Genomic DNA, 25296 nt, shown 5'->3' with positions numbered 1-25296 from the left:
ACATACATATGTTGTTATATTTCAAAACTGGACTATTTATCTTTAATATTAATTATTATTAATATATATACAAATAGTAATAATAATGATAACAATTATAATAATACACATTTAGGTCTCCTTAATGACCCCTATTATGACTTTTGGATTTATTGTTAATGAGTTGTATCCTAATGAACATTAAACTTTTTAAGAATAACTTTACTGCACATAACTGTTGGATTCAGTTCACAGTGGTGAATAAAAACAACAATACTTCCCTATTCATCTTCCAATAACAACATAACAGCACACTATAATAATCTTTATATTCATTTCACAACACGACGAACGGCTGAAACGCGACTCTCGCACTTTTGTCCCTTCAGAGCCGCCGTAGTGTGATGTCGCAATCCAAGATGGCGCTCCCCGTGCGAACTAGCTTCAAACATCTCCAGCGATGCATTCACAAGTTTACTTCCCCTCACAGATTCCTGTCCTCTGGGTCCAGTTCCGGAAACCAGGTCGGTGTAAACTTCTTGTTCACAGTCAAGTCTCGTGTGTCCGCGGCGACACAAAACGCTGAAACGTCACCGACGTTGTGTTGTGGCTCTGAGTGTAATTAAGATGCGATGTGGTCAGCGTTTATATGAACAGTGTAGTTATATACGTACATACAACTCTGACTATCGTATAGATATTTTACTTTCTACTGTACTGCATGTAAGGGGTAGATGTTGTACTTTTTACTTTACTGCATCTCAAAGGTAGATGTACTCTTCACTGTACTACACCTCAGAGGTAACTATTGTACTTTTTTTTTTATACCACGACTGCCTCTTTTTTTGTCTTTGGAGTATTGTAGTCTTAAATTTGCCGATTTCAGTGTCGCCATGTTTTGTTTTTGACAATCGATGAAAGGTATTGACCGTATATTTGGTGTCGACCTGTCAATCACCTCGTAGCCCCGCCCCTAAAGCGTCCCCTGCTTTATGGTCTGTTGTAATAATGTACTAATCATGCTGTATAGAAGAAGACTGGAAACTAGAGATTGAGACATAAACTCATGTTTACAATGTTTACTGAGGGAATACATCAAGAGAGAAGTAGAGTCACTTATATAGACTTCTATACAACCAGAGGAGTCGCCCCCTGGTGGTCAGGAGAGAGAATGCAGCTTCAACACATGAAGTATAGACTTCTATACAACCAGAGGAGTCGCCCCCTGGTGGTCAGGAGAGAGAATGCAGCTTTAACACAGTTAGTTGGTGTTTAAATGTATGTTTGCTTCTTACCTTTTCTATTTAATTGTCTTTATTGTGTTTCATGATGATCCCATCTCAGACACAATGTTTTGTTTTAAACAATAGTTTGTATTCCTTTAACTAAAAGGGTCGCTGGAGTTTTGACCTTTTCTGTGCCGTCGACTGTCAGCAGCTGAGTGCAAGAATTCAATCCTCTTCATTTCTTCTGGGAGGAAGTCAACGTTCAGCACTTCTTTGCAACGGATAAGTGTTATTTTTAGGCGTCTGCTATCGTCCTCGTACCTCCATGTGGAGAATACTGCTGAGTTGTTGCAGGAAGTTTTGGTATTTGAAGCAGAAAGCAGTTCTGAGACTTAAAACCGCAACGAGTGAAGGGTTCCCCTTCCTTTCGGGTACAGATGAAAGCAGACGGGGTTACGCCCCTATCCCCTGGGGAACGGCATTCTGGGAAATGGAGGAAATCAGAAGCTGAAGTTGAAGCAAAAACGTGTTTCTCCGTGAAAACAATTACAACATGTCATCGCATGAATTCAACATGATGCATTGATTATTTAAGTTGTCTGGAAAACCACAAAAGAGTTTCATTTGTTATTAAGGACCTTTTATTTTATTTTTTATGGTTCCAACTTGAATTTAAATCGCACCTTTTAAACTATTTCTTTATTAGGATTATTCAGTGGCAGCTTTCATTCGTGACGTTCTCTCTCCTCGTCCATCTTGAGTTTATTCGCTATAGTTTCCTCTCCTCGTCTGGCGTGTGACATCATATCCTCGGTAGCACTTCTTTTCTTTTTTTAAAGGTGCCTATAACTCAGCGGAGAGTTTTCCTCTCTCGGCCTCGGAGAAGCAAATGGGGTGTTAAGTCAAACAACGAGTCCCCCGGCCCGTGTAAGAATAACCGCCGTGTTTCAGGTACAACAACGGTGCTAATTATTGAGCCGTTCTTGCATTACGGTGCAGTTAAAAAATAAAAAAAACCTTCACCCGTCTGTCCAAAAGCTGCGTTGTGCTGGTTGATGGACGAGCTGTAATACAGTACGCACGTTCACAGTGTGTGTTGTGTTAAGGCGAGGCCTCTGGAGAGGCCGGAGAGGTGTGCGACGACAGAGAGGGGGGTCGAAAAGCATCACAGCAGAGCTTCATCACCAGCAATAACATCACAAATGAAGTGTTGCTTTTCATTTGTTTTACATTTTTTTCTCCAGTGTGCGAGCGCGAAACACCGGCGAGCTCACAATGCCCCGAAGGTGTGATGTGCGTCAATTCCAGTCGCTGGAAAATCGTGTTTGAAAAATAATAATAAATAATAATAAAACGTCGCTGAACCTCAACGGACTGACACAAAAGATGAAGTGCGACATTTGACTCGGACGTTGAAAAGAAGTTTGTGTGTGTTTGCTTTTTAAATCTCGTCACTTGTGGTTTAAATTAGCTGTTAATGTCCGCTCATGAAATCCAATGTGGATGAAAATGACACAGCAGATTAAAAGATGTGGTTTTCATGGAGTCATGAATTCCTCACACCTTCAAGCCGCTGCTGGAAAACACAACATGTTCCTTTATTTGTGTTCATAATAACAAAAAATGAACCGCAGCTGAATGTCCTCAAATCTTTGGGGATCACGTCTTAAATGATGTTTTCTGAATTCAGTTCACAGTTTGTTGTTTCTTGAGTTAACTTGTTGAAGTCCAGCGGGTGTCACGTTGCTACAGCAGGAGATGCATTTTGTGTTTCTTTTTGTTCTCAGCCGACGTTTGTCGTCCAAAACTCTCAGAAAGTCGTTCATCCTGCTACAAACCCGGAGTTTAAACTCGCTCGTGCAACGTTGTGAAAAACAAATCAGTGTTGTAATTGGCCGGAGGAGAGCTAGCTAACGGTAGCCGCTAGCTGCTAGCAGCCGGAGGACACCGCAGTCCTGTTTGGCTAAAAAAAAAAAGAGCTAATGTTAGCCGTTAGCTGTTAGTAGCCGAAAGACAACGCAATCCTGTTTGGCTAAATAACCAAGCTAACGGCTAACGGTTGCATTGAATTTACCCGAAGATGCGTTCAAGGTCTATTCAGTAAAAATGACAATTAAGCAAAGGTCAATTATTATTTCATCTTGATGTGTTAAATACACTTTAATGAATCCTGTTGTTTGAAGAACAACCGATGTTATTGAGGGAATTATGAAGTGTTTTAACTTCATAACAATAACTCAAAGCAGCTTAAAATACACCATCAAAACTTCTGATTTTTTTCAATCGAAAAAAATATTTAATTACAATGAACTATTTCCCAAAATCTGTATAAAAAAGAACAAGTAAAAAAAATAAGGCATGAATAATGTATTTTTTTTCTTGTGCTTTAACTTCAGTATTTGCTTTGATTACAACTATTCTCAAATTAAAACAACCTTTTTTTGCAGTGTTTCCATTCACTGGTGTTAAAACATGTTACGTAAAGCACCAGCTCGGGTATCTGAATCGGTATTTGTTAAAAGAAAAGAAACATTTTTTGATTAATTAACTGGCATAAATGAATGAAACCGGAGTTAATTAGTTTAGCTCGTGATTCATTCAGTGCTGATCTCCGTCACGTCGGCCCTCGGGCTCCAGGAAACAGGAAGTGCTTCTAATTGGCCTCTCGGCCTCCAAATCCACTCACTCGGGTGTCGGCTAAAAGCATTAGCGCTGCTCCCGCCGCATGGGAGCGAGGGAGAGAGGAAACATGGCCGCCCCCTTTGAGGACGTTCATTAACGGCCGCTATTTATTTTCAACTGTCAGAAAAAGCCCCGCTAACTCTCGGCAGCCGGTCCCGAGTAACCGGGTCTGCCGTAGCCGCCCGGCACCGTTACGCCAGAGGAAACCATCCCACATGTCAACATTTTCCTTGTGGCGTGGTGGAATTACAGAATCCGTCTAAAGGCCGTGCCACTGATCCCCGCTGCACTTTTAATTAAAACGCACTAAAAGTTTCTGGCGGCGTGTCTCTGACGCCGCGGGAGGAAATGACCGGACTCTTCAGAGACGAGCTGCCGGAGCCCCGTAATTACATATTGATGAATTTATGAAGTGCTTGTGCCGTTTAATTTAGTATTATTATTATATTTTTTGTGCTGCGTTGCAACTTAACTTTTTTTTTTCTCCAGCGTGTTTCTTTTGGGGTTCGTCGTCGGCGCTCCTGTCAGACGGTTGTTTCCCGCGAGCGAAATTAAAAAACGCACACGTCGACACAGAAAGAAGAGGAGGAGGAGGAGGAGGAGGAGGAGGAGGAGGAGGAGGAGGAGGAGGAGGAGGAAGTGGTCTAATGAAACTATTTGGAACAATTTGGAAGGAAACAAGTAGCTCTGGCATGAACGTGTTTATCTTAACAGAGTTCAACGCGGCTGCAGCTGCTGAGCTGGTGACGCCATGCAGCACGATCATGACATGAAGGGCTTTTACACTAAGTTCATACACTCATGGAGAACCTGGAAGAGGCATGGAGTTTTAACACGGTTATTTACAGGCCTGGAAAAGTCCTTGAAAAAAATTAAATCCCCAAAGTTGTGTTAAAGTCCTGTAAATGTGTTATATTCATTTATTAATGACATTAATTTAAATAATGAATCTGCTTTTAAAAGAAAGAGGCTCAACATATCAGCAGCATACATACAGGCATCTGTATAAATGTTTATTCTTTTAATCAAACTATTGTCTCTCATTCATTTGAGTCATTTAAGGTTTACTGTATGCTTTGAATCCTCATTGTTAGTTTAAATACTACATTTTATCACTTTTTACTGTTTACACACACATTTCACACAATGTTTGATCATGAACATTTGGTTTAAAGTCATGAAAAAGAAGACTTTTCCATAATTTCTCACCTAATTTGGTGAAAAGTCATGAAAACTTGGTTTACAGTCATGGAAATTTGGTAAAAAATCATAAAATGTGGTTAAAATTCATGAAAATTGTGTTCAAATTTATGAAAATATCGTTAAAAGTCATGAAAATGCGGTTAAAAGTCATGGAAGTCCAATCAGTCAGAATCTGTGTGAACCCTGTTTTTACAAAAACTACAAAACTTTATTCACAAACACGTGCGAGACAACACTTTCCAGCTCGGGTTGGACACATTCAGAGTTGTTCTTGTTGCTTCCGGGTGTTCAACCCGTCGCCGCGTCAGGAGCGCGTCTTCAAAGTGGATCTTTTTTACGAGATGTTTTAACGTTCGGTGCGACGTCCCCGTGGCTCCAGCGTCTCGTTGCGTCGGCGGTAACGCGACACCAGAGTCCGCTCGGTGTCGGTTGTCGGTGTTTGTCACTTCTCATAAAGCAGAGCGCTCGTTAAAGCTTCCTGTCTCGAGGATGGAAGCCTGCAGCCCGTTAGGAGCTGGAGCCCCCTCCCTCCTCCTCCATGCATGGTTATTTTTGGATCGGCGTGGTGGAGCCCTGTCTGCGGGGGCAGTGTGCTGTTTTTTGAAGGGCCTCCAGTCCCATTAATCAGGCAGAAGGGACCCCACGGCGCGAGCGGGCCCCGAGCCCTGGCCCGCCACACTGCGGCGTTCTGTTCCCGTTCCCCTCGCTCTCCGCACAGTGTGAAGCTCAGAGGAACCTCATCAATCTCACCTGTCCCACACGTCAACCGCAGATTTAATCAAACGCTCCTTTTTCGGGGCCCTTTCAGCCTCCGCTCCCCTTCCAGAGGCCGGCGGGGAGGAAGAGGAGGAGGAGGGGAAAGAGTCTTGACTGGGCTATAGTCACACTTTTATTCTTGTTTATTTATATATAGATATATATTATTACCACACTGCCTCTCCATCGCCTCCTCCTTCCTTTCTCCTGCGTCCTTTAGTGTTTTCTTGTTTTCTCTGTGGTCGACGCACTTTGTTTCACGCTGTGGCTAAACACACACACATGCCTTTAAGGGATAAAGGGGCGGGCGGGGGGGTAATACACTGAACCCCATTTCCTTCTCGATACCTCACTGAGGTGCAGCCCTGCTGGTCGCCGGCGTTAACAGCTCCCAAAGTGAGGAGGAAGAGCGAGATGAAGAGGAGTCGGGGCGTCCAGGTGCGGCCCGGTGTTCATGGGGTACGCCAGAGGAACACTGGACCCAGTGTGTGGAGGAAGTGAACCCCCCTCCGTCTGGTCGACAGCATCGCGGCCTTTAAGGGGTCCGGATCCGGAGCCCCGGCCCGGCCCACAAAGAGCCGATGGTGTCGCTCTCGGCGTGGGCGCGCGGCCCGGGCGTCTTTTTTTTTTTTTCCCCGAGATGTGTTGAAATTGGCGCTGGTTTAAAAATGGCGGTGCCCGTCGCGAGGCGTCTCCACCCCTACGGCTCATCAGCCCCGTAGTGAGAGAGATGTCAGTGGCCCACTACGGGACGCCGGGTTCTGGTGTGATGTATGAGGCCTGAACATCGACCCGGGACGGATCTGAGGAGAGAAGTTCAAGCTCAACGAGGGGGAGAAAGGAGAAAAAAAACAACATGGCCGTGAGTAATAACACGGAGCGGCGTCGGGATGGAGGCTTCAGTCCACGCTCGTCTTTTTGGTCCTGTTTGAAACGTGCTGTAAATTACATATTTCATCGTGAAAAAGGGCAAAAAGTCGCATCGGGGTCACCAAAAGGGGCGGGACTTCTCTCGTTTGAGGAGGAAGAAGAAAAGATGGCGGATGTTTTAGTTTCCTTTCTGTCATCGGATGCGATGAATCCAACGTTTGTCGTTCAGTTCCCACAACAACGTGTTACAGGAAGAGAAAAGAAGCGGGAAACGTTGTTTCATTGGAATCTTGGAAGCTGATTGCCTCTGAAACTGTGTGAGGAGGAGGAAGAGGAGGAAGAGGAAGAAGAGGACGTCTGCCGTCTCGTTTTCTCTCCTCCAGCGTCGTCCTCTAACGTCAGCGTCTCATTCCTGGTGGGCGGACATCTTAACTTAGCTTAACTCGTGTTGATGTAGCAACATGTTTGCACACGACCTCCGTCCCCCCCGGAGATCACCACACACACACACACACACACACACACACACACACACACACACACACACACATGCGCAGACAAATGAACACGTATTCCCGGAAAAGTGCTGCGAGCGTGAAAACATGGCGTTTTTTGTGTGTAGTGTACATAACCTTCTCGCTTGTTGGTGTTAATGTCACACACACACACACACACACACACACACACACACACACACACGTGTGTGTAATGTGTTCAGCATATGGCCGACGTGGATGAAGCTTTCGTCACCGTGTCGATGATGTAATGAAAACGTCTGTCAAGAGTCGGACTCATGAGGGAAAGAACGAGTGTAACTGGTTCAGTCCAAGAAGAAAACAGTTTCCATTGAGCTCCAATGTTTCTCTACTACTACTCTACTACTACTACTACTACTACTACTACTACTACTACTAGCACTACTACTGACTCTACTACTACTAGTACTACTACTAGTACTACTACTGACTCTATTACTACTAGTACTACTACTACTACTACTACTACTACTACTACTTCAACTCTACTACTGACTCTACTGCTGCTGACTCTTCTCCTGCTGTACTACTACTACTACTACTACTACTGACTCTACTACTACTGTACTACTACTACTGACTCTACTACTACTGGTACTACTACTACTACTACTACTGACTCTACTGCTGCTGACTCTTCTCCTGCTGTACTACTACTACTACTACTACTACTACTACTACTACTACTACTACTGCCTCTACTCCTACTGCCTCTACTAGTACTAGTACTGACTACTACTGCTGACTGTACTACTACTACTACTTGTAATCACCTGATTGATTAAAAGTTATCAAGTTTTACATTTAAAGGAACAGCAGCGTCGTGGCGGCCATTTTACATGAATTTCCATTAAACAAGCTCATGTAACTCTGGATTTGCTCAAATTTGCCCCAAACTCAGCGCGCTTCATGAAATGCACGGCGACACGTCACAGCGCCACCTACTGGCAACAGGAAGTCAGTGTTCAGTGACAAACGGCTTCCTGCCAGCGCTGCAGACCCGTACATCGCTATAATTTAACATATTGACGTTTCAGGTTGTTTTGAATGTGAAACCTCTCAACACAGGAAGAGAAACACGTATTTTGAATGTTGAAACTATTTCTCTCGCACGTTTTTTTTCATCATAAAATGGCGGCCTGTGGCCAAAGTCTGCGGGACGATAATATATTTATGACCCGAGTGCCGTGTTCATGACCGACCGTTTAATGGCTTTACACCGTTCGCTGTCTCCTCTGTCATCGTCGCCGCGCTGGATTTACTGCAGTCTCTTTTTCAAACATGCAGCGTGGAGAGGTGTCGGGCCTGAAGGCGGCGGCGGCGGCGTGCGTGCATGCGTAGTCGCGCGATTGCCCGGTGGCTGCGTTAGCCGCGGCGTTGACTCTCATTTGACACTCGATTGGCTCAAATGACACCATTACCATGTCTGCGTGAGCTAATGGCTTCCCCCGGGGGGCGCCGCAGAGGGGGGAACATGCGTTTGGTGTGTCAGCTCGAGGTGAGAACACACATGAGCCAGACTCCAGGGAGGGGAACCCCCCCCACCTCCACCCTCCTCCATCCTCCTCCATCCACACCCAAATCAACCCTGACACCTCTTAAGAGGCTCTCAGCATCAATGGCACTCCAGTGCTATTACCCCGTCGGTAATGACATAAGCACCCAGTTCCTTCCTGCCTCTCTCTCTCTCTCTCTCTCTCTCTCTCTCTCTCTTTCTCTCTCTCTCTCTCTCACCGGGCAGCGACCGGCTCCCCCGGGCCAGTAGATGGAGACCTTGTGGACCTTTTAACTCTACGCTGGCCTCAGAGCGGTTGTTATTGGAGCTCTGGGCCGGGAGAGCGGCTGCTATCTGATCTCGGGCGTCCCCCTCAGTGGGATCGAATGTGGCGTCGCTCGGCTCGCTGTCAAGATAGACGATTTCTCCGCAGAGGATATCCTCTCCAGGAAAAAAACTGAAAAAAAAGCCTCTGGGTTTTAATGATCGGTGGAGATGCACTCGAGGGATCGGCGGTCAGATGTGAGGGCGATAGCGCTCGCCCGTCCAGCTGTTGCTGTTTACGAGCCGTCAACGCGCCTCACGTCAAGCTGAAGCTAACTTTACCTCGCCGGAGAGAGTTGAGGGTCGTTTTTACTTTGAAGGAGATTAAACGATTGTTACATAATCATCAAGCTCCATAAAGTCTCAACAACGGTCGCATAGATCGCCGTGAGGCTTTTTGGTGCCGGACATTCGCGGCCTGAGTTTGTGGTCCGATGTTATGAAGCCTTGAGTTGACGCCATGTTGTGGTTTTTGCACCCAATAATCAGAAATGACCTTATCTGGACTGAGGAGGAGCGACGTAGAGACGTCTCTGGTGTCGACCTGTCAATCAACTTGCAGCCCCGCCCCTAAAGCATGACTTCTATACAACCAGAGGAGTCACCCGTGGTGGTCAGGAGAGAGAATGCAGCTTTAACACATGAAGCATAGACTTCTATACAACCAGAGAAGTCGCCCCTGGTGGTCAGGAGAGAGAATACAGCTCTAACACATGAAGCATAGACTTCTATACAACCAGAGGAGTCACCCGTGGTGGTCAGGAGAGAAAATGCAGCTTTAACACATGAAGCATAGACTTCTATACAACCAGAGGAGTCGCCCCTGGTGGTCACTCCCCCCCTCCTCTAACCACCACCTCGTCACCTGTGAGGTGGAGCCCCCCGGTGGTCGGGCCACAGCGCGTCACCTCTGCCGGGAACTGAACCGTCCTGCTCGGTGGGCGGGCGCGTCACCAAACACTTTGTCTTCCTCGCCGCCCAACAAAAACACCGAGCCCTCGAGCGTCTCCGTGTGTTTCTGCAAAACCATAGAAGAAGAAAAAAAAATTCCCAACTCTCCTGCGTAACCAACCGGCTGTCGGCGCTCCTGTAATTGCACGATGCGGCGCTCGGTGCCACAAGCGGTGGTTGAGACTCCTCTTCCAGCGGGGGCCATGTTGTTTCTCTTTCTTTTCTTAAAAAGCTCAAGTTCAGCGGGCCGGACGCCAGAGGCAGCGAGGCGGCGGTCGGGCCCGACCGCCTCTGCAGAGAGACAAACGCAACGTTTGCCCAGCGGTGTGAGGCAGAGCTGCTGTTCTTGCTCCAGCTCCAAATGCTGGTGATGGTTCGGTGTTGTTACGGTTCTGCCTCCTCCTCCTCCTCCTCTTCCTCCTTCACTGTCCTCCCCCCAAAGGCCTTGAGAGTTGGCTGTTGGCTGCTTTGGTTGTTGCTGTTGGCCGGCGGGGCGATGCATTCTTCCCGCTGGACGTGTTCGGGGAGGATGGAGGTGCTATCCGCGGCGTTAGCGGCTGCTGGCTGCACCAACCTGCCAAGAGTTTACCGGACACGTCGGCCTCTGCAGGCGCTCTCACCTCTGCCTCTTCTCTCCAAACACGAGTTCCTCTTCTTCTTTTTCTTCTCCTTCTTGTCGTGATGTAGAATTTGAAATGCACTGATTTGAAAATGGTTATTTCCAGGCCTGGAAAAAGTCCTTTAAACTGAAATTAAGTCCCAAAAGTTGTGTAAAAGTCCTGTAAATTTGTTATATTCATGTGTTGATGACGTTCATTTAGTTATAAATAATGAATCTGCTTTTAAAAGAAAGAGTCTCAACATATCAGCAGCATACATACAGGCATCTATATAAATGTTTATTCTTTTAATCAAACTATTGTCTCTCATTCATTTGAGTCATTTAAGGTTTACTGTATGCTTTGAATCCTCATTGTTAGTTTAAATACTACATTTTATCACTTTTTACTGTTTACACACACATTTCACACAAAAAAATTGGTTTGAAGTCATGGAAATATGGTCAAAAATCTTTGAAAAGTCATAAAAATTTGGTTAAAAAAACAAACAAAATGGTTAAAAGTCCTGAGAATGTGGTTAAAAGTCATTAAAAATTCGGTAAAAAGTCATAAAAATTTGGTGAAAAGTCATAAAAATATGGTGAAAAGTCATGATAATGTGGTTAAGAGTCATGATAATGTGGTTAAGAGTCATGATAATGTGGTTAAGAGTCATGATAATGTGGTTAGGAGTCATGATAATGTGGTTAAGAGTCATGATAATGTGGTTAAGAGTCATGATAATGTGGTTAAGAGTCATGATAATGTGGTTAAGAGTCATGATAATGTGGTTTAAGAGTCATGATAATGTGGTTAAGAGTCATGATAATGTGGTAAGAGTCATGATAATGTGGTTAGGAGTCATGATAATGTGGTTAAGAGTCATGATAATGTGGTTAAGAGTCATGATAATGTGGTTAAGAGTCATGATAATGTGGTAAGAGTCATGATAATGTGGTTAAGAGTCATGATAATGTGGTTAGGAGTCATGATAATGTGGTTAAGAGTCATGATAATGTGGTTAAGAGTCATGATAATGTGGTTAAGAGTCATGATAATGTGGTTAGGAGTCATGATAATGTGGTTAAGAGTCATGATAATGTGGTTAAGAGTCATGATAATGTGGTTAAGAGTCATGATAATGTGGTTAAGAGTCATGATAATGTGGTTAGGAGTCATGATGGTTGAAGTCATGGAGGTCCGTTGGTCAACATGTGCTCGATGCCCTTCTTCTCCAGGAGCCTCCGGCGGGTGGACGAGTGTTTTCGGGGATCCAGCCCACCGGCGTTCCTCACCTGGGCAACTACCTGGGCGCCCTGGAGAACTGGGTGGGCCTGCAGAACCGGTTCCCCTCGGTGCTGTACAGCATCGTGGACCTGCACTCCGTCACGCAGCCTCAGGACCCCCAGCGGCTCAGAACCAACATCCTGGACATGGCCGCCAGCCTGCTGGCATGCGGCATCGACCCCGAGAGGGCCGTGCTCTTCCAGCAGTCTCAGGTCAGGGAGGGAGGGAAGGAAGGAGGGATGGAGGGAAGGAAGGAGGGATGGAGGGATGGAGGGCAGGAAGGAGGGATGGAGGGATGTCTGCTGTGTTTCATTACAAGCTGGATTTCTTTTTTTCTGGACCGGTTTGTCCACAACAGGATTTTCAAGACGTCAAGACGATTATTATCCAAATATGAAAACCAGGATGGAGAGAAAGAAGATGAGAGAGAAGAAGAAGATAGAGAAGAGGATTGAGAGAGAGAGAAAACAGGAAGAAAGAAGAAGAGAGAGAGAGAGAGAGAGAGAGAGAGAGAGAGAGAGAGAGAGAGAGAGAGAGAGAGAGAGAGAGAGAGAGAGAGAGAGAGAGAGAGAGAGAGAGAGAGAGGAGAGAGAGAGAGAGAACAGCTGCTTGATTCTCTTTTCATTCAGTGTGTTTTCTTACTTGGGTTTAGAAGTTGAAGTGTGTGAGAAAGAGTTCAGTCCATCTACACACACACACACACACACACACACGGTCCTATTTTTATTCCCGTGTAGCTTCATGCCACATGTTCTCTTCCACGTGTAAAAACACGACTCAGCACAAACACAAAACTTCACTTCTTTGAGAGAAAAAAGTCTGCAATGAAAAACCAACGAGTCCTGATGAAGAAGATCTTTTCTCACTTCGTCTTCACAGGAACTAGCATTTAGTATTTATATTTATGTAAGTTCATGCAACAAATACTTCTGAAATACTTGGTTAGGTTTAGAAGCTTCGCGGTTTGGATTAAAGTAACTTCAGATGTGTCCAGAGGAGAGCTTCATGTGTGCAGGAGATGTTGCTGCACGGTCATAAAGCATCAGCTTGATAGCATATTGCTTCATTAGCATATCTCCAGAGGCGTTTTTAAAATGTCAGACTTGTATTGCTCTTCATCTTCGGCGCTCCATCGTCATCTGGTCTCCTGAAGTCTGCAGGATGTTTCTCACACCAGAGTCTGTTTGTGGAAGCCGGTGTGTTGGCGCTGATGTGCCGCTGCGCTAGCGACAAGCTACGTTAGCGTTAGCTGCATGAACGCTAACGTCCACCGCTTCGCCGCTTCATGGCGACGCGTTCGTCCTCACGACCTCGTGCTGAACACGCTTCATTTAATGAACCGAGAGGATTGATGTCGTCCTGGAAGCAGAACCAGATGAAGACGTCAGCTCCAGGATCTGCTTTTGTTTCTTCATATTTATTAGCTGATGTCTGACATTTCCTTTAATAAGAAGCATCAATGACTTCAACTAATCACCTTCAGTGTGACCACAGATCTTCTTCTTCCTCTCCTCCTCTGTTTCCTCTTCTGTGTTCTTCTTCCTTTCCTTCTTCCCCTCCTCTTCATCTCCTGCTAATTTTTCCTTTCCTCCCACATGTCCTTCTCCCTCTTCCTCCTCATCTTGTCCTCCTTTCTCTTCTTCGTCTTCATCTCATCCTCCTTCTTCTCTTTCTTTTCCATCTTCTCCTTCCTTTCTTTCTTTTTCCTCTCCTTCTTTCTCTCCTCTTCCTCTCCTTCCTCTCCTTTCTCCTCTTCTTCTTCTTCTCTTCTTCTTCTTCTTCTTCTCGTCCTACTGCTTCTTTTTCCTCTCCTCTTCCTCTCCTTTCTCTTCTTCCTCTCCTTTCTCTTCTTCTTCTCGTCCTACTGCTTCTTTTTCCTCGTGTTCTTCTTCCTCTTCCTCTTCATCTCGTTATTTAAATCAGCAGCTTCATAGAAAGTTAACAAACATAAAATAATGTGAATATTAACACAAACATAAAGGAGCCACACGTCTGCACCTTCAACCCAAACACTCATAATAACTTAGATAATGTTTTATGACCTCTGAAGCCGTTTCATACCTCATCTTTTACATGTATATATATATATATGTATATGTGTGTATGTGTGTATATATATATATATATATATATATATATATATATATATATATATATATATATATATATATATATATATATATATATATATATCTGTATGTATTTTCCCTGCAGGTGTCGCAGCACGCTGAGCTCTCCTGGATCCTCGGCTGTCTCACCAGCATGCCACGCCTCCGACACCTGCCGCAGTGGAAGGTGAGCTCACGACGCTCATGAGCGTGATTATGTTTAATAATCATGTTTAATAATCATGTTTAATAATCAGTATTCCTGAGTAGTCATGTCGCCTGTTTTATGTTTTTTGTTCTTGTTTTACAAAAACTCTTATTATTTGACTTATTTTCCTCCAGACGCATCCAACTTTAATACTCTTTATTATACTTTAATACTCTATATTATCCTTTAATACTCTATATTATCCTTTATTATCCTTTAATACTCTATATTATCCTTTATTATCCTTTAATACTCTATATTATCCTTTATGTTCCTTTCTGGGGAGAAGAAAGAGTAATTCAGTATTTTTTAATCTTGCTTGTTTTTCATCTCAACTTGTCTTCCTCTTCCTCAGATGAAGAGCAAACAAAAGACGGAGGGCAGCGTTGGTCTCTACACGTACCCGGTCCTCCAGGCCGCCGACATCCTCCTCTACAAGTGAGTTCATGTTGCATCTCTGCAAGCAACTTTCACGTTGCTCCTTCTGCTCCCTCAGGTCCTCACGTTGCTCTCTCAGGTCCACAAGTTGCTCTCTCAGGTCCTCACGTTGCTCCCTCAGGTCCTCACGTTGCTCTCTCAGGTCCACAAGTTGCTCTCTCAGGTCCTCAAGTTGCTCTCTCAGGTCCTCAAGTTGCTCTCTCAGGTCCTCATGTTGCTCTCTCAGGTCCTCAAGTTGCTCCCTCAGGTCCTCACGTTGCTCCTTCTTGTCTCTCAGGTCCTCAAGTTGCTCTCTCAGGTCTTCACGTTGCTCTCTCAGGTCCTCACGTTGCTCCTTCTGGTCTCTCAGGTCCTCACGTTGCTCCTTCTGGTCTCTCAGGTCTACTCACGTCCCCGTTGGAGAGGACCAGGTCCAGCATTTGGAGCTGGCTCAGGATCTGGCTCGCATCTTCAACAACCGCTACGGAGACCTGTTCCCTGAACCCGTCGCCCTGCTCAGTGAGCGCACACACACACACACACACACACACACACACACACACACACACACACACACACACACACACACACACACACACACACACACACACGTAGACACTCCTTTATTAGTCCTGCAGTGGGGACATGGCAGCATCACAGCAGCAGGAGACAACGTGTTGAGCTCAGCTTGTTGTGCAGCCTGACAGCAGCAGGAAGGAAGGACCTTCATGGCGCTCTTATTCATCCTGCGTTCCACCGTGAAGGTACCGTTGCTGCTTCAGAGGAACATCGATATGTCCTCAGCGTAGCGCTGCTTCCTGCTCGTGTGCTGAGCAGCAGGAGCTCTGAGCTTCACGTGTTCTGGTTTCTTGTGGAAGCGACGGCTCAGACTGACTATCAGGTTCATAGCAGCAGAGTCAGTCATGTGAGCAGAGCAGCTGATTAAAGACAAATCATCCCCTCGTCCATCAGAATAATAAAGAGGGAACGGGGGGGATGTCCTCCTGGAGCTCATCTACATCGCTCGTCTTTGTTTAACTTAATCCAGTTGCTCGTCACCACCTCGCCTTGAAACCAAATACTTTCTAAAGGACGAGGGACGGATGTGAATTTAGTTAACAGTCATAAAAACTTTGGTAAAAGTCATGGAAATGTGTTTAAAAGTTATGGAAATCTGATTAAAAGGCATTGAAATTTGATTAAAAGTCATTGAAATTTGATTAAAAGTCATTGAAATTTGATTAAAAGTCATCGAAATGTGTTTAAAAGTCATTGAAATTTGATTAAAAGTCATAGAAATGTGTTTAAAAGTCATTGAAATCTGATTAAAAGTCATAGAAATGTGTTTAAAAGTCATAGAAATGTGTTTAAAAGTCATAGAAATGTGATTAAAAGTCATGGACATGTGGTGAAAGGTCCTGGAAGTCCATTGGTCACACTGTGTGTGGACCCAGTAATAATCCTCTGGGTCTGACTTCCTCCCTTCAGGCTCGACCCGTAAGGTCAAGTCTCTCCGCGACCCCTCGGCCAAGATGTCCAAGTCCGACCCCCAGGCCATGGCGACCATCGGCCTCACCGACTCGCCCGACGACATCGCCCTGAAGCTGCGCCGCGCCGTCACCGACTTCACCTCCGAGGTGACCTTCGACCCGGCGGCGCGGCCCGGCGTGTCCAACCTGGTGACCCTCCACGCCGCCGCCGCCTCCATCGGCGTGGAGGAGGCGGTGCTGCGCGCCCGGGGCCTGGACACGGCGGCCTACAAGGCGCTGGTCACCGAGGCCGTGGTCCAGAGGCTGAGCCCCATCAGGGAGGAGATCCTGAGGCTGCGGGGCGACCCGGCCCACCTGGAGGCGGTTCTGGCTCGGGGGAACCTCCGGGCCCGCGAGCTGGCGGACCCGGTTCTCCAGGAGGTCCGGCGGAGGGTCGGGTTCTGCTGAGCGGACGCTTTCAGACTTTATCCCAGACGACTGATCGGGATTCATCCATGAAGAACATTGACTGTTGTTCTCGTTACGAAGACGCTGACGCTTATTTATTTACTTCTTCTTCTGTGTGAACTTCTTGAAATGCTAGAAGTAAAGATGACGTTCTCATCCTCTTCCTTTCCAAGGTCTTTGTTCCTTATTTAACTGCAGAGTCACAGGAGCTCAAGACGGGTAAAAAACATGAACATTAAACTGAAACTGATCCAATTTTACCATTTTTATTTTTCTTTCATATTTTTCGACCTCTGAGTGTGACCTCTGACAGGATTTATGGAAACTCAATTCACCACAAGTTGCTTTAGAAAGACTTCATTAATGATGATTGACAGGTCTTAAAGTACTAACACTCAGTATAAATACTCTGTTACGAGTACTAACACTCAGTATAAATACTCTGTTACGAGTACTAACACATAGTATAAGTACTCTGTTACAAGTAAAAGTTCTTCAAACTTAAAAGTGAATCATGCAGAATAATATTTTTTATTATTATATATTATCTTATATCATAGTTATTGGTCTGTTTATGAGTTCATAACTTTATTGTTGCAGCTCGTAGAGGTGCAGCTTATTTTATACTCCTGAATTATTCAATTTAAAATAAATTATTTATATTTTGTGTAAAAGATCTGAAACTGAACCAGAAACTGTGAGCGGCGTCCATGTTGTTTCTGGCGCCCCCTGTGGTCTAAAGAGGTAGTGCCTCTGAGCACCAGGGTCCCTTCAGAAAACCTCTCGTTCTACTGCAGCAGGTCTGGCAGGCTGGTCCTCTCAGTCCTGGTTCTGGTTCTCCTGTTGCCCCCCGTCACACGTCCTGGGTCTCCAGCAGCAGGGTGTCGGTCCTAGAGAGGAGGAGGAGGAGGAGAAGGAGGAGGAGGAGGAAGAGGAGGAGGATGAAGAAGAGGAGGAGGAGACTCTGCTGCTGCCGGGAGCTGAGCGCTTCTCCCTCCGTCCACGCTGCAGGTGAAGTGGATCTGAGTCTTCAGCTGCTGCAAGGAAACTCCAGGACTCATCTTCATCATTATCATCATCATCTCTTCATCTTCATCATAAGGCATCAACATGTGAATCAGTTCGGAGGTAAAATGAAATATTAAACAAACGAATCCTTCATATGTTTGTGTTAATTATGCAACACACACACACGCACACACACACACACACACAAACACACACACACACACACAAACACACTGTGTGTTATTACAGGTTCACTTATTAGTTTATTTATTGATCCTCAGGGAGAAAATTTCCAAATAAAATCACTTCAACAAAATGAATGTGATGAGAAATACATAAATTCTGTAATTTGCAAATAAGTCTCACACTTCTGTGATTAACATTCATAATATAAAGTGTATATATATATATATATATATATATATATATATATATATATATATATATATATATATATATATATATATATGTGTATGTGTATATGTATGTGTATATATATATCCTTTTATTTTCAAGTTCTGCATCACATTGTTCTCTCTCTCTCTCTCTCTCTCTCTCTCTCTCTCTCTCTCTCTCCATCCGGGTCTTTACCTGCAGCAGTCGGTGTTTCCTCCTCGCGCTCCTCACTTCCCTTTTGGTCCTGTTTGGATCCTGTTGGCGCGCGCAGCTCACTCGCGCACGCGCACACACACACGCGCTGCAGCGGGCCACAAATCACTGCGACCCGCATTGTGACAAACGGAGGTTTAATGTGCGCGCGACACCAGCACTGACCCGTTTTACGCGCGCGGATAAAGAGTTTAATAGAGAGCTAGTACATGAAGTACATCTAGTAAATATAATTCATATAAGACATGTAGTAAATATATTAAACATAATACATGTAGTGAATGTAATACATTTATTAAATGTAGTTCATATGGAGGTATAGAAAGCTCTAAAGCTTCAGACGTCACGTGCTGCTGCAGAACACTTTATGACTTTATAGTTTAATAACATGTATGTCACGTGTATTACTTTATATAATTAATACATATTTAAATATTAATGTCAGTGTGTTTTAGTTATCCAAATATTTCCGAAAAAGAAGTCAACTTCATTTACAATCTATATTTCTCTACGTACTTGTTCTGAGCATTTTATTTATTAATATATATATATATATATATATATATATATATATATATATATATATATATATATATATATAAATAATACATTATTTTCCTTTTGTTTTACATTCATACTATTTGTTTTCATCATAAACATTTCATTTTATCTTTATTTGTTTCTATTATTTAGGGCTGAGGGGAGAATAAAAACTCTCAGTATTTAATATGTAGATGGTTAGATTTCATAACTTCATTTAGGATTCATGACGTCATGAATGTCCAGACAGAAAGTTTGTAAATCATCTGGAAGTGAACTTGTTTATTGTTTATTGTGTTTATTTAGAATAATATGAAATACAAAACATTTGTTTCTGACGACACAAAACATCTACAGAATGGAGTTATCTTTTATTTTCATTATTTTTCATTTTCATTATTTTTCATTCAGCCTAAATTTAGTCTCATTAAAATATAACGTTCATTAAAGTACTTTTTAAAATTATAATATTATATATTATTATATGTTATTACTATAATCTGCATTAATAAAATAATACCCCAAAATCCTTTCAGGCGGCGAGAAAACTCAAACGGTCTTTAATAAATAATGTGTTTACATAATAAACATATTATTTATTTCCTGCTTTGTCGACATTAAACACAAGCACGCGGCCTCTTGTCGTGCACGCGCGGCTGCAGAGGTTGAACTCTGACCTGTGAAGCAAGAATTTAAACTCTGATTGTAGTTATGCTACACACACACACACACACACACACACACACACACACACACACACACACACACACACACACACACACACACACACCTTGCTCTCCGCGGTGTCTGGAGGCGGGATGGTGCTGACCGGCGCGCGAGCTGCTGTCAGTCCGGAAGCGTTACTCCTCGGGGTCACGTGGGGTCACGCGCGCTTTCTTTTTTCTAATTGAATATTAACGAGGCGCGTTCCCGCGCGCCTTGCGCGTGTCCGTCCGGTCCCAAAGACACACGCGGTGTCGTTGTGTCGTTGTGTTTGCACAGAGACACAAACGTGACAGGAGGAGCGCGTGAGGGTTCAGACATGACCGTTAAAACACGACCGTTACGTGCGTCAGAGACTGTGATGACGCAATCCTCCTCTGAAGGTCCCGGATGTGCTCTGGTCGGAAGGTCAGAGCCCTCGCGCCTCGCCGGCAGGCCTCAGGTCTCTGCGTCGGGATGCGACCTGCAAACACGTGCTTTTAGTTTTTAATGACGCTGACGAGCCTCCCGCGCCGCGCGTGCACGTAGAATATGTACATGTTTACGCGCATTATCATCCAACATGTTGAACAATCTCAAAAATAACGTCAGAGAAGAGAAACATCTCCTGTTTGTAGTTGTGTGAATTAAAATAAAAGTACGTTAATAAATAAATGTTCAAACTCGTCATTTCTTCCTCGTTATGAGTTGATGTTAAATGATTAATTTTAAACTGAAACGTAAAATACTGATCGATCTCTGCAGAGTGACGTCACTGTGTAGAAGCTGAAGTTGCGCAACATTAACGTGAAGCGCGTCAGCGTGAATTCATTTGTTTCAGTTTAGTGTTTCGTTTTTTTACACTTTTAATAACACAAACTTTTATATTGTTTAATCTGTCTCCTCGTCACGTTTCAATAAAACGGGGGCGCGCACGCGCACGAACAAAATGCTGTTTAGAAGCATCAATCTGAAGGAAGATGTATAACATAATGATTTCTTCTTCGCTGGTTTCTTTTCCTGCAGAGCGATCAGATCTGAGAAAACGTTTTTATCTTTGAAGAGTTTTGCAACAAAATGACCTGAATGTGTTATTATTATTATTATTATTATTGTGTATTGTTAGTGTGTATTATTTATTGTGTCAATATTAGTAGAATACATTATCTATTAGACAATGTGTGATTTATTATTTAGAAGTAAATAAATCTAACTGGCTTTGGCAGTATTATATTGTAATATTTAGTATTTATTAGCAGTGTTCTATATATTTACTTGCTATTAGAAAAAAATCTTCTTAAATATTTTTAAATCTAATTGCCTTTGGCTTAATATTTACTTCATGACTATAAGCAGTATTCTATTTTAATATGTCATATTTATTAGCAGTATTATATGTTCTTATTTAGTATTAATTAGCTGCATGCTATTGTAATATTTAGTATTTATCAGCTGTGATTATATATTGACTTGTTATTAGAAATAACTCTGCTTGAGTATTATGTATTTTGGTTTTTACTTCTCCAACAGAAATATTAAATTTAGTAATTAATGTTGTTTTCAATTAAATAGTTTCATTTGTTTTTAATTAATCGAATAATTCTCCTCATGGGTTTAAAGTGACTTATTTTAATATCATTCTGCCTCATTATTGTTTATCAAATGTGTTGAGTGAAAACGGTTTTGTGTAACATACACGTACACACACACACACACACACACACACACACACACACACACACACACACACACACACACACACACACACACACACACACACACACCTATTTATAATATTAGTGTTAATGTGTTTATCGTCCATCATTGTTATAGTTGTGAATTCTTCTTCTTCTTCTTCTTCTTCTTCTTCTTCTTCTTCTTCTTCTTCTTCTTCTTCTTCTTCTTCTTTGCGTGCAGCTGCTCTGGGGTCAGAACACCTGTCCAGCTGCGGCTCTACACTTCTCCCACAATGCACCGAGGTGGAGCAGCTTTTAGGGGCCTCGCGGACCTGACGGCGGAGCTCCAGAGGTCAACCCACACACACACACACACACACACACACACACACACACACACACACACACACACACACACCCTCAACTACTCAATAGCAGCGTGTTAGTCTGTATTGTTGTGTTTTCAGCATTATGTATACATATTGTGATGTACCTCCGTGAGAGAAAATAGACCCTGAAGGCTTCATTGTGGAGTCCGCTCCTCAGTCGCATCACGGCTCCTCGTCCGCGCGTCTCCCTCCGCGGCCATTGGACGAAGCTCTTCGTCTCGCTGTCTCTCCTCGCGCCCCATTGGACCGCTGCTTCTTTGACAGCGAGAGAGAGAGAGAGAGAGAGAGAGAGAAAGAGAGAGAGAGTGAGGGAGTGAGGGAGTGTGAGGGCCGCCCCCTCCGCGCTGAACGACGAGAAGAAGAAGAAGAAGAAGAAGAAGAACCCCTCCCCCCCAGAAGTGAGTATCAATCAGCGAGCTGTTCGCGGGTCAGAGAGAGAAAAGAAGCCGCGAGAGGAAGCACGCAGAGCGGACCGCATCACGCAGAGCGGACCGCATCACGCAGAGCGGACCGCATCACGCAGAGCGGACCGCATCACGCAAAGCGGACCGCATCACGCAGAGCGGACCGCATCACGCAGGACTCGAGCCCACGCGCAGCCGGGATGGACCAGCGGGCCGCCCGCAGCCTCACGCGGCGCTTCTAGTCACAGTTGGATTACTTTGGACACTTTGCTGAGCTCGCGCCGTTGCCGCGAACTCTCACGCGCGCGCTGTTTTACTTCATTTTGAACGCTTTTTTTTCTCTCGATCCGCGCCGGACGCACGGAGAGGACTTTTTATTCGTGTTTCCCGTCCCCCCTTCCTCCTCCTCCTCCTCCTCCTCCTCCCGGCTCGGGCGGACCTGCTCGACATGAGTGAGAGGAGGCGTTCTGCCGCCGCGCTGAGCTCCAGAGCGCACGCGTTCTCCGTGGAAGCGCTGATCGGCTCCAACAAGAAGCGGAAGCTGCGCGGCTGGGAGGAGAAGGAGCTGCAGCTGTCCATGGAGAGCCTGGCCGCAGACGGAGAGGACGCGGCGCACTGCCTGGACCTGGACCCGGACCCGGGTCAGTGCGCGCACACGCACACACGCTCACAACCAGACACGATATCAGAAAGGTCCGCATGCGCGCGCGCGCCGCGGGAGAGTCCGCTGTCTGGAGATGTGACGCAGAATATTAAAGTAAAAGTCATGAGAAAGTAGCGCGGATACTTCACAGAGGAGTCAGGACTGAAGCTCCGAGACGAAACAAGTTATTAAAGATGAAAAGAACAAAACACACGAGCTGCTGTCAGCAGGGAGGCCACAATATTAATAATCATAATAATAATCATAATAAAACACAGTCTGACTGCTTGGGTCGTTAAACCTGTGAATAACTTGTAATAACTTGTAATAACTTTGCTCTAAAAGCTTCTAAACCTTTAAACTCTCTTCTGTGTTTTAAGGATCTTTTCCTGCAAAATCAGTTCAAATGAAATATGATTTATTAGTTTAGAGATTATTAAACCTCCGCGTGACGTGAAACACAATAAATAATATATAGTTTTAATTATAACATGTTTTTATTGACGTGGAGTAGAAATCTAAATATAATAAATGGTAATATTTAGTTTGTTTCTTTAATATCTTCATAACAAATATGCATTAAGTTATTTATTGTGAACCAAAAATGTTCTGACCAGTTAATAAATATTTTAAATTACCAATTTAATTTAATTAATTTGCCTCAACTTAAATGTGAATTATGTATTTTTGTACCATGAACTATTCTATATTATAATAGTAATTCAATAGTTTTTTATTATATAATAGTTTATATGCTATACTAGTATTATATCTTATAAACTAATGTATTACTATAATAATATACAAAAGTTTATAGTACATACTCATTTATATGCTATAATAGTGTTATATCATATAAACTATTGCATCTGATAATTTATAGTAAACATGGTTATGTGCATTAATAGCAATAATTCTACTGTTATTAATGCACAGAACATATAGTTTATTTGATAATGCAATTAAATTAAATATTGCATCATATAAAGTATAGTATATTATAAAGTATAATGTAATATAAAGTATAGTATATTATAAAGTATTGTATGATATAAAGTATAGTATAATATATAGACTAGTGTAATATAAAGTATAGTATAATATAAAGTATAGTATAATATAAAGTATAGTATAATATAAAGTACAGTATATTATAAAGTATTTATGGTTCTGAGTATTTCTGCTGTTCGGTTAGTTTCTGCTTGTGACGTCAAACTCAGTTTTCTGTTAAAACATTACGTGTAATAATAATAATAATAATAATAATAATAATAATAATAATAATAATAATAATAATAATAATAATAATTATATAATGACAATCCTCGTGAAGATGCATGAAATGTTCCTTCTTCATTATTAAAATGTGTTATTTTCTCCAAACATCGCGTCTCGGCCTCGAGGCGACAACTCGTCCTGTTCGTCTCCAGGTGTGTGTTGCTCCGTCTGGGAGAGTGTTTAGGGTTTGTGTGTCCGTGAGCGCAAAGCTCTGGTCCTATGACCCGAACAGGAGCCTCACAGGCCGCGGGCAGCGGGCTGAGGGGCAGCGGGCTGCGGGGCAGCGGGCTGCGGGGCAGCGGGCTGCGGGGCAGCGGGCTGAGGGGCAGCGGGTCTGCGCCGCTGCGCGCGGTCTCCTGCGCACCGCGAGGCTCCATCTCACGCTCCACTCAGCGCAGAGAAGAGACACAAACACCTCCAGAAACAACCAGGCTTCCGTCATATGTTCCATTTAAAACACGCATGAACAAGTACAAGTGCATCTTGTGTAACTTGATATTTTATTATGAAGGCCTGACCCAAAGCGGTGCCGTTTACAAGGTGACGCGTCCCCCTTTTTACGCACAGATTACGCACAGAACTAACAAACCCCTGAGTCCTGACCAGGATCCCGCTCATTTAAATCCACCCGGGACTCTGTGAAACAACCCACGTGCGTGATTCTCACTCAGGCCCATGAAGAGACGCGCGTGACGTGTTCACTGCGCGTGCAGGAGGCAGGTGTGGTGGATGATGGATGATGGATGATGGAGCTGCTGTCCGCGTCATGAAGCTGCTGCGACTTCATCACACTCATCAACTCCGTTTTATTATTCCTGTAAAGAGAGAGGAAGTGAACTTCAGTCTCTAAGGTGTGAAGCTCGTGACTTCCGGTTCGAACCCATAAAGCAGCTGATCACGTGCTCATGTTTTATTGTTTTATTGCTTCACCTCCGATGGAGACATTGGAGGTGATGAAAGATGAATTTATTAAAATGTACACCTGAGTTATTTAGTGTTTCTGTATCAACATATATTATTTTTTATTATTTTCTTTATTTAAGATGAAGCTTGATCTTCTGCTCTAAAACTATATTATCTCCTCTCAAGACAATGTTCAAGTAAATAACAATAAACAATAAAGTTATGAGGGAAAATTGATCCACAATTAACAATCATGTTTAAAATTAATATAACGCTAAATTCATTTATTAAAGAAAATAAAAGTTTTCCCTGCGCCACGTCTGATTAAATAAAAACGACTCCCTATGACGTCATTAAAAGCTCCGTTCCGTTCTGAAACACGGAGGTCACGTGACCTTTGACCCGCGACACCGACTCATTGAATTCAGACCAATTAGCTTCAGTCTCTTTGAGATGAAACCACAGGGTGTGTGTGTGTGTGTGTGTGTGTGTGTGTGTGTGTGTGTGTGTGTGTGTGTGTGTGTGTGTGTGTGTGGCTCACCACAGCGTTCTGCTGAGTGGTCACA

General features: G+C 43.8%; 2 protein-coding genes across 2 annotated transcripts in view; both read left to right on the top strand.

Annotated features, from left to right (window-relative positions):
- The first annotated feature begins 392 nt into the window (after nt 1-392).
- Nucleotides 393-16750, top strand: wars2 (tryptophanyl tRNA synthetase 2, mitochondrial). The gene is made up of 6 exons (XM_068572833.1): nt 393-503; nt 11860-12120; nt 14123-14203; nt 14580-14662; nt 15042-15160; nt 16130-16750. The coding sequence occupies exons 1-6, from the start codon at nt 399-401 to the stop codon at nt 16576-16578; spliced, it is 1098 nt and encodes a 365-aa protein (XP_068428934.1). The 5' UTR covers nt 393-398; the 3' UTR covers nt 16579-16750.
- A 5604-nt stretch (nt 16751-22354) lies between these two features.
- The window catches only part of tbx15 (T-box transcription factor 15), a 26087-nt gene continuing 23145 nt past the window's right edge, over nt 22355-25296 (top strand). The window contains exon 1 of the mRNA XM_068572618.1: nt 22355-22547. Within this exon, the coding sequence (XP_068428719.1) occupies nt 22355-22547 (193 nt within the window). The remainder of the gene's footprint in view (nt 22548-25296) is intronic.

Source organism: Clinocottus analis, unplaced genomic scaffold (assembly GCF_023055335.1).
Source record: "Clinocottus analis isolate CAN_PGR_092001 unplaced genomic scaffold, fCliAna1.0.p SCAF_12, whole genome shotgun sequence".
Taxonomy (NCBI): Eukaryota; Metazoa; Chordata; class Actinopteri; order Perciformes; family Cottidae; genus Clinocottus; species Clinocottus analis.
This window is presented reverse-complemented; position numbering and strand designations above follow the sequence as displayed.

Bases quoted from the DNA above. Each gene is read 5' to 3' on its own strand.
- wars2 (XM_068572833.1), top strand. From the start codon at position 399: ATGGCGCTCCCCGTGCGAACTAGCTTCAAACATCTCCAGCGATGCATT. The intron at 504-11,859 runs GTCGGTGTAAAC...CTTCTTCTCCAG, and splicing joins GGTCCAGTTCCGGAAACCAG to GAGCCTCCGGCGGGTGGACG. The intron at 15,161-16,129 runs GTGAGCGCACAC...TCCTCCCTTCAG, and splicing joins TGAACCCGTCGCCCTGCTCA to GCTCGACCCGTAAGGTCAAG.